This window comes from Tupaia chinensis, unplaced genomic scaffold, assembly GCF_000334495.1.
Source record: "Tupaia chinensis unplaced genomic scaffold, TupChi_1.0 Scaffold000127_2, whole genome shotgun sequence".
NCBI classification, from domain to species: Eukaryota; Metazoa; Chordata; class Mammalia; order Scandentia; family Tupaiidae; genus Tupaia; species Tupaia belangeri.
This window is the reverse complement of record NW_006159596.1, coordinates 1,520,526-1,533,514: the sequence shown is the minus strand read 5'-3', so window position 1 is coordinate 1,533,514 and position 12,989 is coordinate 1,520,526. Positions and strand designations below refer to the sequence as shown.

The following is a 12,989-nucleotide window of genomic DNA, read 5'->3' as shown; positions in this document are numbered from 1 at the left end:
GCAGGAAAAGTGCTTAGACTCCATCACACTTCTCCTTACTGGCCTTGGGAGCAGTGCTTTGGGATGGGTAATGTTCCGGTCTCTCTTTCAGGCCAAAGAGTTTTTGAAAGAGCAAGCCTGGAAGATTCACTTTGCTGAGTACGGGCAAGGGGTCTGCATGTACCGGACTGAGAAGACGCGCGAGCTGGTGTTGAAGGGCATCCCCGAGAGCATGCGGGGGGAGCTGTGGCTGCTGCTCTCAGGTACGGCCCAGTGTTGGTGTCGGGACAGCACGGCTGCAGTCTGAAGGACCCAGGCTGCCCTTCCTTCTGACTTCCAGCGTGCACCATGGGTTCTTTCCAATGTGCAAAAGCCCAGTTTAGAGCGAGATCTTGTGTCCATCAATTATCCTTCCCTTCATAAAAATGCAGGACCCCCAGTAAGTAGTCCACATATTGAAGCCAGCATCCCCCGGGCCCTCATAACTGCTTCTATTTCTTCAACTAAGGCTATTTAGGGAAATAAAAATGAACCTGAAGTTAAGAGTATCTATTACTTTGTGATTCGGGGACTTTGTCCCCTTCCCAGCTCTGCCAGCCTCAGTGAGGATGCTTCAGTGTGGCACATTGTCAAGCAGCCACCAGATGGGGAATGGGAGGAAGTGCAGGGACTAAGAAAGCCCACCCTTGGTCATCGTCACCCCTGAGATCTCTGCTGGATGTGTATGTCTGTCTTCTGCCAATACGAACTGTCTTGATAGCTGTAGATTTGTGGTACGCTGTGAAGTAGTCAAGTGTGAATCCTCCAACTTTTTCTCTGAGATTGTTTTAGCTATTTTGGGTTCCTTGAGTTTCCATATAAATTATAGGATGAGCTAGTCAATTTGTGCAAAAAGGGCTACTGGGATTTAGGTAGGCATTTTATTGAACCTGTAAATCAATTTCAGGTGCTTTCTATCTTAACAGTCTTAAATATCCCAATCCATGGACACAGATTGTCTTTTCATGTATTTAGATTTCTGTTCATTCCTTTTAGCAACATTTCGCAGTTTGCAGTGTACACGTTTTGCACATTATATTTATTCTTAAATATTTTATGCTTTTTGCTGCTATCTGTAAATAGAATTCTTTTCTTATTTCCATTTTCAGATTGTTCATTGCCAGCATATAGATTGCAACTGATTTCTGTATACTAATCTTGTATCTTGCAACCTTCATGCACTCATCCTTACTTTTCCAGCTTTATAGAGACAAAATTGACAAATAAGAATCATACATATTTGTTTTAATATACATTGTGAAATGACCACCCTAATTAAGCTAATTCATGTATCTATCACTTTACATAGTTACCACGTTCTCTTCTTTTTCTTTTACATTTTTAATTTTATACAGAGTCTTACTCTGTTGTGATTCTCCTGCCTCAGTTTTCCATGTAGCTCGGACTACAGGCAAGCTTTACTGTAAAGGAGAACTGTGACTAGAACCTAGGCCTCCCATGTGGCTTCAGCTTACTGAATAGCAACATCTACTGGCACACAGTACTGCACCAAGCCCCATGTTCTTCTGTGTGTGTGTGTGTGTGTGTGTGTGTGTGTGTGTGTGTATGATAACACTTATGATCTACCCTCTTAACAAATGTCAAGTTTATTACTGTTAAATGCAATCACATTGCTGTGCATAAGATCTCCAGAATTTACCAATCTTGCATAACTGAAACTTGGTACCCTTTGACCCCATATCTCCCCATTTTCCCCTCCTGCAATTAAAAAAAATCTCTCCAAGTGTCCAAGTGTTCTGATACTTTCTTACCCTTTAGTATTGTTATTTAAGTCTTTTGGAGCTAACGTGTTAGCAAACAATTATCAAACTTATTTTGAAAGGCACATCCTCTTTGTTCAAGTGAAATTTTAACAGAAACGCCCATAAAATAAAACTAAAGTCCCTGTGGTCGATGGGAGTGATGAGAGGTGAGGTCTGGGCAGGATCAATTCTGATTGCTTCCCCTCGTCTTAAGCAGCTCCTTCGGGGTCTCTGTGAAAGTCCTTTGGAACCCAGTTTTATAGCTTGGAAATTTCTGCCTATATGAGATCTCTAAGTTGCCAGCTTGCTGTGGAATGGAAAGAAAGAAGAAAGCCAAAATCAACTTACTGGTCTACCTGCAGTCAAAACACACATCTGTCTGGTTTCATAGTATCTCTCACATGTTACCTTGGAGTGCTGGGAATGCGAAGAGGTTCGATCAGTAAGTTGTGTCTGCAGGCCAAATGGCAGGGCTTCTATTTGTTTAACATTATTATATTTGTTGGGTTTTTCCAGGTGCCATCAATGAAAAGGCCACACACCCTGGGTACTATGAAGACCTAGTGGAGAAGTCCATGGGCAAGTATAATCTCGCCACGGAGGAGATCGAGAGGGATTTACACCGCTCCCTTCCAGAACACCCCGCCTTCCAGAACGAAATGGGCATTGCTGCTCTGAGGAGAGTCTTGACAGCTTATGCCTTTCGAAATCCCAACATAGGATATTGCCAGGTAAATGTCATAGGTGGTTCCTACTTAAAAGTTCAAACTTGTTTTTGTCTTGTTAGCCAGTAAATAACTTGAAGGGAAGTTCTATGTTAATGGAATTATCACAGCACCAGGGTGTCTCCATCTTGGCACTGCTGACATTCGGACTGGATAACTCTCTGTTTCTGAGACCAGCCTGTGCTTCAGGATGTTGAGTAACATCCCTGCCCTGTACCCACCAGATGACAGTAACACTCTCAAGCCAAGACAGCGAAACGTGTCCCTCCACATTGCTGCATGTCCCCCGGGGAACAGTTGTTCTGCGTTGAGAACCTCTGCATTGAATGAAGGAGCCAGGAAACCCTTTTGGATCTGCCGCTGGCCTGGTGACCTGGGGAGAGTCCCTCTGATCCCCCTAGACTGGCTCTCTTCCCACCTCGGAGTAAGAGAGCCTGAGTGCTGGACCCTTGGTTATCAGTCTCTGCAGTGTTTATACTTGCATTCTTGGGACCAGCAGTTAGTGTAATGGCTATGTCACTGGACTCCCATGTAGTCAGTTATGGTTCGAGTCCCAGACTCAGTGTCTTAAACTCATGCCAGGCGTGGGTGTGTGCACACCTAAGATCCCGAGAGGAGAATGGAGGAAAAGGGATTGCATTGTGACATGGCCACCCCCCTGGGGGGGGGGGTGATTTCTCACTGTCTGTGTCTCTTTGTCTCTCTAGCAAGCGCATGTACCCTGTAGCAAAAAAACAAACAAACAAACAAAACACAGCATACTTGCATTCTCTTGTGCAATGAAGTCTCTGAGAATGCAGCTTTTATATTCTAGGATTATATTTTAACACACAAGAGAATGAAAGCCTGACTTGCTATAAAAAACTGTTGCCCACATACCAAGTGAAATCATGTCTCATATTTGTACATTGACCACAATTTGGGAAACTCCAAAATGATGTGACCTTAGACTCAAAGGCCGCATTATCAGAAAGGCCTTTCCTGACCCTCTCCCTCCCTCTCGCACACACAGTACATCAGTCCCCCTGCAGTATTTTGTCTTGCTGATCGCACTTACATTAAATAAATCCTCGGGTTGATTAATACACTTCAACATCTTTATTCTATTTCTCCGATACTTAATCCCTGTGAGGCTTGTCACCGAGCATCCCCTGTCCCCCAATACCTAGTCCAGAGCCAATTACAAAGCAGACCCTCAAAAACCATATATGGACTGAATGACGAAGGAATTGAGTAAGGAACAGAATTACTAACCCTCCAGGACTGGGATCATGTACTAGAATCAGCAAGATACTTCTCCTCAAGTAGAATTTAAATAAAGATTTCATGTGAGAAGAAAGCCTGTTAGGCCAGAATTCCTTTTTTTGAAATTTACATTGTAAAAGACAAATGAAAATTACTGATCTCTAGAAGACCAAAAGAAGTACAGAAGCGAGCTGGCTTCTGCTATAGCGGAGTTCATTATCATCTGTTGATCTTCCTCTTCTCAATTAAGAGAATTGTTGAAATACCAAAGCATTTGAGCAGTTGAATGGTTCTGAGTCATCTGAGAAAATATCTTTTAATAAGATACGTTACTGGAGAATTTAATCCCTGTTCCTTATTACTCCTATCTTTATCTAGATGGAAACAATAGGCAAGGATTCCAGCTCTGACGGGTATAGTTGTTCTCTGAGAAAAGCCTCCAGTCCTGTGCAGTTGGTTATAGAAGCCATTATGGAAGGTTCAAAAGGAAATAGTTACCTCATTGAATCGGGGATTAAGAGCACTGAGAGATTTTAGCAGGTTCAAAGCTTCCTTGTAAGCTTTTGGATAAAGTATTTAAGAGTTTACCCTTATCTCCTTTTGGAGGCTGGACACACACACACACACACACACACACACACACACACGCACACACACACCTCTAGCATGTTTTTAAAGCCACGCGGACCAGCACTCGAACCACTGAGTTGACTATGTGGGATCTATCCCCTTAACCACCACACCTTTTGTTAAGTATCATGAAGACCCTTAACAGTTATGGCCTGGTGTTTTTAGATGGTCATAAGCCAAATAAAACTCAGACAAACATGTAACAGAGACTGTAGGTGACTTCTAAAACCTAAAAAGTATTTGTCTGACCTTTGACAGCAGAAGTTTGCTGAGTCCTGTGAGAATAACTCAGCAACTTTTTGAGGTTAACAAAATTGCTTATATTTTACACTGTCCTTGATGTATATTTGATGGCATCCTGTTTTGCTCCTTTAGGCCATGAATATTGTCACTTCGGTGCTGCTGCTTTATGCCAAAGAGGAGGAAGCTTTCTGGCTGCTGGTGGCTCTGTGCGAACGCATGCTCCCGGATTACTACAACACCAGAGTTGTCGGTAGGTGGGCACGCCGCGAACATTGAACCCACGTCTGCCTGCCAGGGAGGTGTTTCTGAGTGGGCCCAGCTGGGATACCGTTTTCAGTCACCATCAGCCAAGAGAGTGTCAGACTGCTCCAGTTTTTCAAAATAGCAATGAGAGGGCCGGCATAAATATAGGTTATGCGCAGAGGTACCCGTATCACTGTTACAGGAATAGTTGAGAACACGTTTGGTGTGGGTGTCCCTCTGTGCCGCGGGAGCTACACCAAGTACACCAGCCGTCAGCACAGACATTTGTCATAAAAAATTCTTCAGTGAAGAAGATGAAACCTGTGGAGAGGGGAAATACTAACCCAAGACTCTCTGGAGTAGAGAGAAGAGAGAGAAGAGCACAGAGAGCACATCCAGTGCTGGGTCCAATGCGAGCAGACACCTGTTGTGAGCATGTAGTCAGATTATTGCTGTTGCTCCTTATCAGTCCTTAAGTGTCAGATGTTCATTTTAGCAGAACGAGCTTTCCTTTTCCCACTCTATTTTTATGTTTATTTATTTGCAGTCATTCACAGCGATACAGTATACAAAATGAGATTTCCCATCCAGTATGTATTGTATATTGGCTCAATCAAGGATATTACCATACATGTTATCATCAACAAATAATTTTCTATTTCTTGTTTCTTATGTATTTTTTTTTAAGAGAGAGGTTTTTGATACAGGGCACGTGTGTTCACCAGAGAGACAGAAAGTGAGAAACCACCCCATGAAGAGGATGGCCATGCCATAATCCCTTCTCCTCCATTCTCCTCTCAGGATTTTGGGCTTGCATGTGCGTGTGCCCAATGTGAGTTTCAAGCCACTGGGTTCGGGACTCGAACCATGGTGAGCCATATGGGAGTCCAGCACCTTAACCACTACACCACCTGTTGGCCCCTCGAATGAACTTCTCACTGCTAGTATAGTATAGTGTCTGCTTAATGCTTCTCTCTTGTGTTCTGTCTCTATTACTAAGCCTTTGCACTAATTCGGTTTACTGAAAATATTCTCCAAAAATGTTAGTAAAGTGATCATGAGTGTGGCAGCTAGAATGCTTTTAAGTTTTTTTTTTTTTCTTTTTCTTTTTGGAGAGGTTTTTGCTATAGGGTGCTTGCACTCGCCAGACAGACAGAGAGAGACAGAGAGATAGAAAGCAAGAAATCACCCCCCAGAGGGGATGGCCATGCTGCAATCCCTTCTCCTCCATTCTCCTCTCGGGATCTTGGGCACACACGCACACACGCCCAGCGTGAGTTTAAGCCACTGGGTCCGGGGCTCGGACCACAGTTGACTATGTGGGAGTCCAGCGACATAGCAATTATGCTAACTGCCGGTCCCGAATGCTTTTAAGTTTTAAAAAACAACTATTAAAAAAAAATTCTTGGAACCAGCAGCTGGCATAATGGTTATGTCACAGGACTCCCACGTAGTTGACCATGGTCTGAGTCCCACATCCGGGGACTTGAAACTCACACCAGGCACATGTGAGTGCGAGACCAAAATCCTGAGAGGAGAATGAAAGAGAAGGGATTGCAATGTGGCCATCCCCCCAGGGGACAATTTCTCACTTTTTGTCTCTCTGCCTCTCTCTGTCTCTGGCGAGTGCACGCGTCCTATCGCAAAAAATCTCTCTCGAACAAACAAACAAACAAACAATTATGTGGGAGTCAACAAAACACCTAATTCTACTCAGGAAACTGTTGTACACTGGCTTTTTCATAATGATTGTCATTGTCATGTTACTGCTCTTCTATGGTGCGGAAAACCCTACAAAGAGATGAGCCAGAACGAGTCAGTGACCACACTGTGTTGCCACTTCAGTCTAGAAACAAGGTAACAGCAGAACAGTCAGCAGAAGGGAACGGAGTTCTGTGTGTACAGTCGTTGTGAACTAGTTTATTACCGTCAAGCTGTTTGATCGGGTTCTTCTAGAAAAAGGTGTTGTTGGTTGACCTGTGTCCTTTTGTGTCCGCCCCTGCTCCAGGTGCCCTGGTGGACCAAGGTGTGTTTGAGGAACTAGCACGAGACTACGTCCCGCAGCTGTACGACTGCATGCAGGACCTGGGCGTGATCTCCACCATCTCCCTGTCGTGGTTCCTCACGCTGTTTCTCAGTGTGATGCCCTTTGAGAGCGCCGTGGTGGTGGTTGACTGTTTCTTCTATGAAGGAATCAAGGTGATATTCCAGCTGGCGCTAGCTGTGCTGGATGCAAATGTGGACAAGCTGTTGAACTGCAAGGATGATGGGGAGGCCATGACCGTTTTGGGAAGGTATTGTGCTAAGCCAGACTTTGCAAACCAGTGCCAGCTTCCTTCCTTCGTTCCTTCCTTCCTTCCTTCCTTCCTTCCTTCCTTCCTTCCTTCCTTCCTTCCTTCCTTCCTTCCTTCCTTCCTTCCTTCCTTCCTTCCTTCCTTCCTTCCTTCCTTCCTTCCTTCCTTCCTTCCTTCCTTCCTTCCTTCCTTCCTTCCTTCCTTCCTTCCTTCCTTCCTTCCTTCCTTCCTTCCTTCCTTCCTTCCTTCCTTCCTTCCTTTCACTTTCTCCTTCATTTCAGGATTATCAACTGATTGGATGGGAATCATAATGCCCACTTGTCTCTGTGGCCGATGATTTACTTTCATATGCTTTCTCTTTAAAATTAGGGAATTCCACTGAGTTTTTGAGGCAATTCTAGTCCTACGTTTGAAGTTGCAGTTTCCAGAAAATGAGTGGAGAACTATCATGGGAGAGGGGTAGATTAGTCTTCCTGTGACTTCAGGTTCGTTTCTTCCTGCAGGTATTTGGACAGTGTGACCAATAAGGACAGCACGCTGCCGCCCATCCCTCACCTGCACTCCCTGCTCAGTGACGATGTGGAGCCTTACCCTGAGGTCGACATCTTCAGACTCATCAGAACTTCCTACGAGGTAGAACCTGGCTCCCGGCAGAGTGTTAACTGCCCTCTGAGATTGTTGTGGGGGTTCAGATGGACAAGTGCCCCATGCTTTCGTGGCTAATAGAATTAACTGGCTGTAAATATCACAGACTGGGTAATTTACAGAGCACTGAAATTTCTTTCTCACGGTTCAGGAGGCTGGGAAGCCCAAGATGGAGGCACTGGCAGGTTACGGCCCTGCTTCTGCTCTCTGTGTGACTAGTTCCCTGAGGCCTGCTCCACCCTCATCATTCTTTAGAAACCCTCTGGAGATTTCCAGGCAGAAACATGGATCCATGATTTCCTTTTAGGTTAGAACCATGTGTCCCTGAAGGGAGAATCATCACATTCTGTCTGTGGTGAGACCCAGAAACCTGGCTGTGGGCGGGCTTCCACCTAACAACCAACAGGGGCCATTTCTAGCTCAGTAAAAGATGTTAATGATAGAATACCAAACACAGAGCTCTTTGATTGTCAGGTTTAAGGGGAAATAGCTTTTTTTCTTTAGCAACCTGCAAAGATGAAGCCCATGTTTAATATTAGTTACTATTAATGGTATAGGTTGAGGATCTCTTATCTGAAATGCCTGACCAGACTGTTTCAGATTTCAGATTTTTTTTTTTTCAGTTTTTTGGAACATTGACATGTACATAATGAGATGTTTCGGGAATAGGACCCAAGTCTGAGTATAAAAATCACTTGTTTCCTAGACACCCTATACACATAATCTGGTGATGATTTTTTTTTTGAGAGTTTTTTTTTGCTATAGGACATGTGCGCTTGCCAGAAAGACAGAGAGACAGAGAGACAGGAAGTGAGAACTCACCCTCCAGGGGGATGGACACACTGCAATCCCTTCTCCGCTCGGGATCTTGGGCACACATGCACATGTGCCCGGCGTGAGTTTAAGCCACCGGGTCCGGGACTTGAACCACGGTCAACTACATGGGAGTCCAGCAGCATAGCCATTACACCAACTGCTGGTCCTGATTTTGTATAATATTTTATATTGCTCCAGGTCACTTGAGATCAGGTGTGCAATTTTCCACTAATAGTGTCATGTTGGAGCTCAAAAGTTTCTAATTTTGGAGCACTTTGGATGTTGGGTTTTCAGTTTAGGGTACACAACCCGTACTTTATATAGTATCTTTAATAGCATTTTGTGTGTGTGTATGTGCTTGCTAGAGAGAGAGAGAAAGAGAAAAAGTAAGAAAGTAAGTGCTCCCACACACACAGGGGGATGGCCATTCTGCAGTCTCTTCTCTTCTATCCTCTTCTTGGGATTTTGGGCACACACGCACACACAACACCCAGCATGTTCCTCAAGTCGCCAGGTCCAGGACTCGAACCGTGCAGTTGGCCATATGGACCCAGCTGCCTCAATCACCACACCACTCGGTTGGCCCTCTTATAGTAGCAATTTCATGAGGACATTTGAGGTCTTATTTTACAGAGAAAGAAAATCTGAGGGTCAGAAAACTGTACTGTGTCACCAAGTCTCACAGCTAGCAAGCAAAAAAGCCAGAATTTGAATAGATCTTCCAGAATGTGAATAGATTTCTTTCTACTCTGAAATTTATGTCCAGCTCTCTCCGAAGTGAGGACTTACTTCCTGTGATAGAGTTACAGGTGGTGGATTAGGAAGCTGCTCTGTGGGCCTCAGACTGCTTGTAGAACTCAGCTGTGGAACTCTGGGTGGTTTATTCAACTTCTCTACCTCAGTTTTCCCAGTGAATCTCTTTTTTTAAAGAGGTTTTTGCATTAGCGTATGTGCTGGGAAGAGAGAGACAGAGACAATTAATAGAGAAAATGAGAAATCACCCCCCAAGGTGATGGCTATCCCACCATCTCCTCATCTTCATTCTCCTCCTGGGATCTTGAGCATACATGCACACATGCCTGGCATGATTTTCAGGGTCCAGGACCTGAACCACAGTCCACCATATGGAAAAAGTCCAGTGACATAACCACTACACCATCTGCTGGCCCCCTCCCAGTGAATGTTATTTTATCCTCTTATTTATTTTCTTTATGACTTGAGGAAGACACATTTGACTTTGAAATTTAGTTCTTCTGCTGAGATGCATAAGCGTTTCCAGATACGGTGGTTGTTGAGTGGTTCGAAAACAGGAAGTAAGGTGTGGTGAGGGTGGCCGGCCATGTAATAGGTCATTTGTTCTTTGTGTTGAGTGTGTTTCAGTCATCTTGCAGACATGATAGTGTGTGCTGTAGCAGATGTTTTTCAGAAATACCAATACTGCTCCTTTCCAGAAATTTGGAACTATCCGGGCAGATCTGATTGAGCAAATGAGGTTCAAGCAGAGACTGAAAGTGATCCAGACACTGGAGGATACAACGAAACGCAACGTGGTGAGTCCTCTGAGGCCATCTTTCTCCTCTCTTCCTCATTCCCCAGCTTGACAGAACTAAAGAGGATTTCATAGAAGAAAATTGGGGTTGGACGAACAGTGGCACAGCAGTAACTCGGTGTTGGTGAGGCTGACGCATACCGGAGGGTTCTGGGTTCACATCCGGAGACATGCCTAATGTGTCAAGCATACAAGCCCGTGATGCATGGCTGGCTGAAGCTGGAGGTAGCTCCTAGCCTCAAGACCCTGTCGGGTGTGCTGAGTGCCTATCTTTCAAGTCCACTCATGGAAGAAATTCAATAATAATCTTTTGAAAAGATACAAGAGAGACCAGCAGATTGCATAATGGTTATGTCTCTGGACTCCCACATGGCCAACTGTGATTGACTTCCTGGACCCAGTGGCTTAAAACTCACGCCAGGTGCATGTGCGTGCGTGCCCAAAATCCCAGGAGGAAAATGGAAAAGAAAGGATTGTGAGTGGCCATCCCCCACCCTCCCAGGGGTTATTTCTCACTTTCTGTCAATCTGTCTCTCCAGTGAGTGCTCACGCCCTATAGCAAAAAACTCTTGGGAAAAAAAAAAAAAAACAAGAAACAAGAAAATTAAGGACTTCCCCAATATGACCTTTGTTCCCCCGAGTTTGTGAAACTCATTGTGCTTGTTAATTTCCTAGGTAAGAACCATTGTGACAGAAACGTCCTTTACCATCGATGAGTTGGAAGAACTTTATGCTCTCTTCAAGGTGAGTTTCAAAGTAAATTTACACCCCTTCAAAGAAATAAAAGAGTTTGCTTTAATAATGCAGTTAGTTCTTGATTATTGTTAGATCGTTAAGGAATAGTTGGAATCTCTACATGCATTTGAGGAGTACAGAGTTGAGAGCCCCCAACTGGAGCACCTAATATGAAAAATAAGCTTGGTCTTATAAATAATTTAGGTTGATGGTTTATCACTCTTCTTATCCATATAATATTCTAACCATAGCTGTTTTCATGGGCCTAAGAAAGTAGGTTATTGCTTTATAGTACTCATTAGAACAATGGTAATCAAGTTGAAATTCTGCCTGAAATTCTTAATATTTTAATTTCCTATAATAAGTTATAAAGTACCCTCAAGAAATAATGTTACTAGCATAAAAATTAAACTGTGTAAGGAAAAGCACTATTGTGAAAATCTCTGCAATTTCCATTTAACACATGAACCCCCTAAGAACCTTGCTCCTTAAGAAGAAAATATGATGTTAGTTAATAAAGCAGTGTATAATTTTTTTTTCTTTTCTCATAACTATCATTATACACATCACGGGTTAAAAATGTGACATTTGGAGCCAGCAGATAGTGTGGTAGTTTCATCACTGGACCTCCCACATGCATGGCCAACTGCGGTTCGAGTCCCAGATCCAGTGGCTTGAAATTCATGCCAGGCACATGTGCGTGTGTGCCCAAGGTCCCAGGAGGAGATGGCCACCATCCCTGAGAGGTGATTTCTCACATCCCTCTCACTTCTTTGTGTCTCTATCTCCTATGGCAAAAAACTCAGGAGAGAGAAAAAAAAGTGACAATTAATGGGGAAAAAAATTTTAAAGATGCTTTTTGGTCAGTTTGTGATAAAAATCATTATAAAAATCACAAACTCTAGGGAACCAGCAGTTAGCGTAATGGCTATGTCGCTGGACTCCCACCTGGTCGACCGTGGTTCGTGTCCCAGACCTGGTGGCTTAAAACTCACGCCGGGCGCGTGTGCGTGCGTGCCCAAGATCCTGAGAGGAGAATGGAGGAGAAGGGATTGCGGCGTGACCATCCCCCCTGGGGGGTGATTTCTCGCTTTCTGTCTCTATGTCTCTCTCTGTCTGTCTGGCGAATGCACGCGCCCTACAGTGAAAATCTCTCAAAAAAAAAAAATCACAAACTCTAATTACTACCAGAACTAAATTTGGCTGTTTGTGATACTGTAAAGTATTACAGGAGGAAACCTGGAGGAAAAAACACCAAGATCAGAGGAACACTCATAGAGAATGTCAGTTTACTCTCACCCATGGGCTCACTTGTCTGTTGGCCACTAGAGGGCACCACCTCTTAATTTTCTGTTTCTAGTGCCTGCTAGTTCCTCCCCAGGAGGTTTTCCAAGGGTGTGTTGAACTCACAGGTAGATGAGTGATCAGTTATCAATATAGTACAGTCCTGCGTTGTTCTGATGGGGAGACTGAGGAACTCCAGGTTTCCAGCTGCCCAGGGATGGGCTTTGCTCACCAGCAGGATCTCCTACAGCGTGGACAACAGCGCCCCCTGTGGCCTCTGCTCAGCACTCCAGAGTGAGGGCTCTAGGATGCAGCTCGTTGATGAGTTACCCATACCTTGTACAGACCTGCAGCCAATTGCTCAGTGTAAGTTATCCATAAGGAAGGATTCCCTCCGCTTCATAAAGGAGAAATAATGATCCGACTCAGGTCTGATTTTAAAGGGATACTGAGGACCAGAAGAAATCTCCTTCCTGAGGCAGTGGGGGTAAGGGCCAGGATTCTGGGGAACTGAGCAAGTGGGAGCTTGCAGCTGGAGACAGCAAGGCCATGGGCAGGTAAGAGAAAGGGCTTTGATGGGAGAAGGCGGAGGCAGATGTCGTAGTGGCGATGGCACTGATCTCCCACACCATCTACCATAGTTCGAGTCCTGGTGACTTGAAAATCATTCTGGGCACGTGTGCGTGGGTGCCCAAGATTCCAGGAGTAGAATGGAGGAGAAGGGATTGCAAGGTAGCCAACCTCCCTGGAAGTGATTTCTCTCTTTCTCTCTCACTGTCTCTGTCTCTTTCTCTCTCTG

At 44.5% G+C, this 12,989-nt stretch overlaps 1 protein-coding gene across 2 annotated transcripts in view; it reads left to right on the top strand.

The window, feature by feature from the left end:
• Positions 1 to 12,989, top strand: part of TBC1D9 (TBC1 domain family member 9) — a 168,285-nt gene that overhangs the window by 139,423 nt on the left and 15,873 nt on the right. For both annotated transcript variants that reach the window (XM_006144638.2, XM_006144637.2), the window contains exons 9-15: positions 92 to 242; positions 2,298 to 2,512; positions 4,757 to 4,874; positions 6,876 to 7,161; positions 7,665 to 7,794; positions 10,074 to 10,172; positions 10,847 to 10,915. In XM_006144638.2, the coding sequence (XP_006144700.1) occupies positions 92 to 242; positions 2,298 to 2,512; positions 4,757 to 4,874; positions 6,876 to 7,161; positions 7,665 to 7,794; positions 10,074 to 10,172; positions 10,847 to 10,915 (1,068 nt within the window). The remainder of the gene's footprint in view (positions 1 to 91; positions 243 to 2,297; positions 2,513 to 4,756; positions 4,875 to 6,875; positions 7,162 to 7,664; positions 7,795 to 10,073; positions 10,173 to 10,846; positions 10,916 to 12,989) is intronic.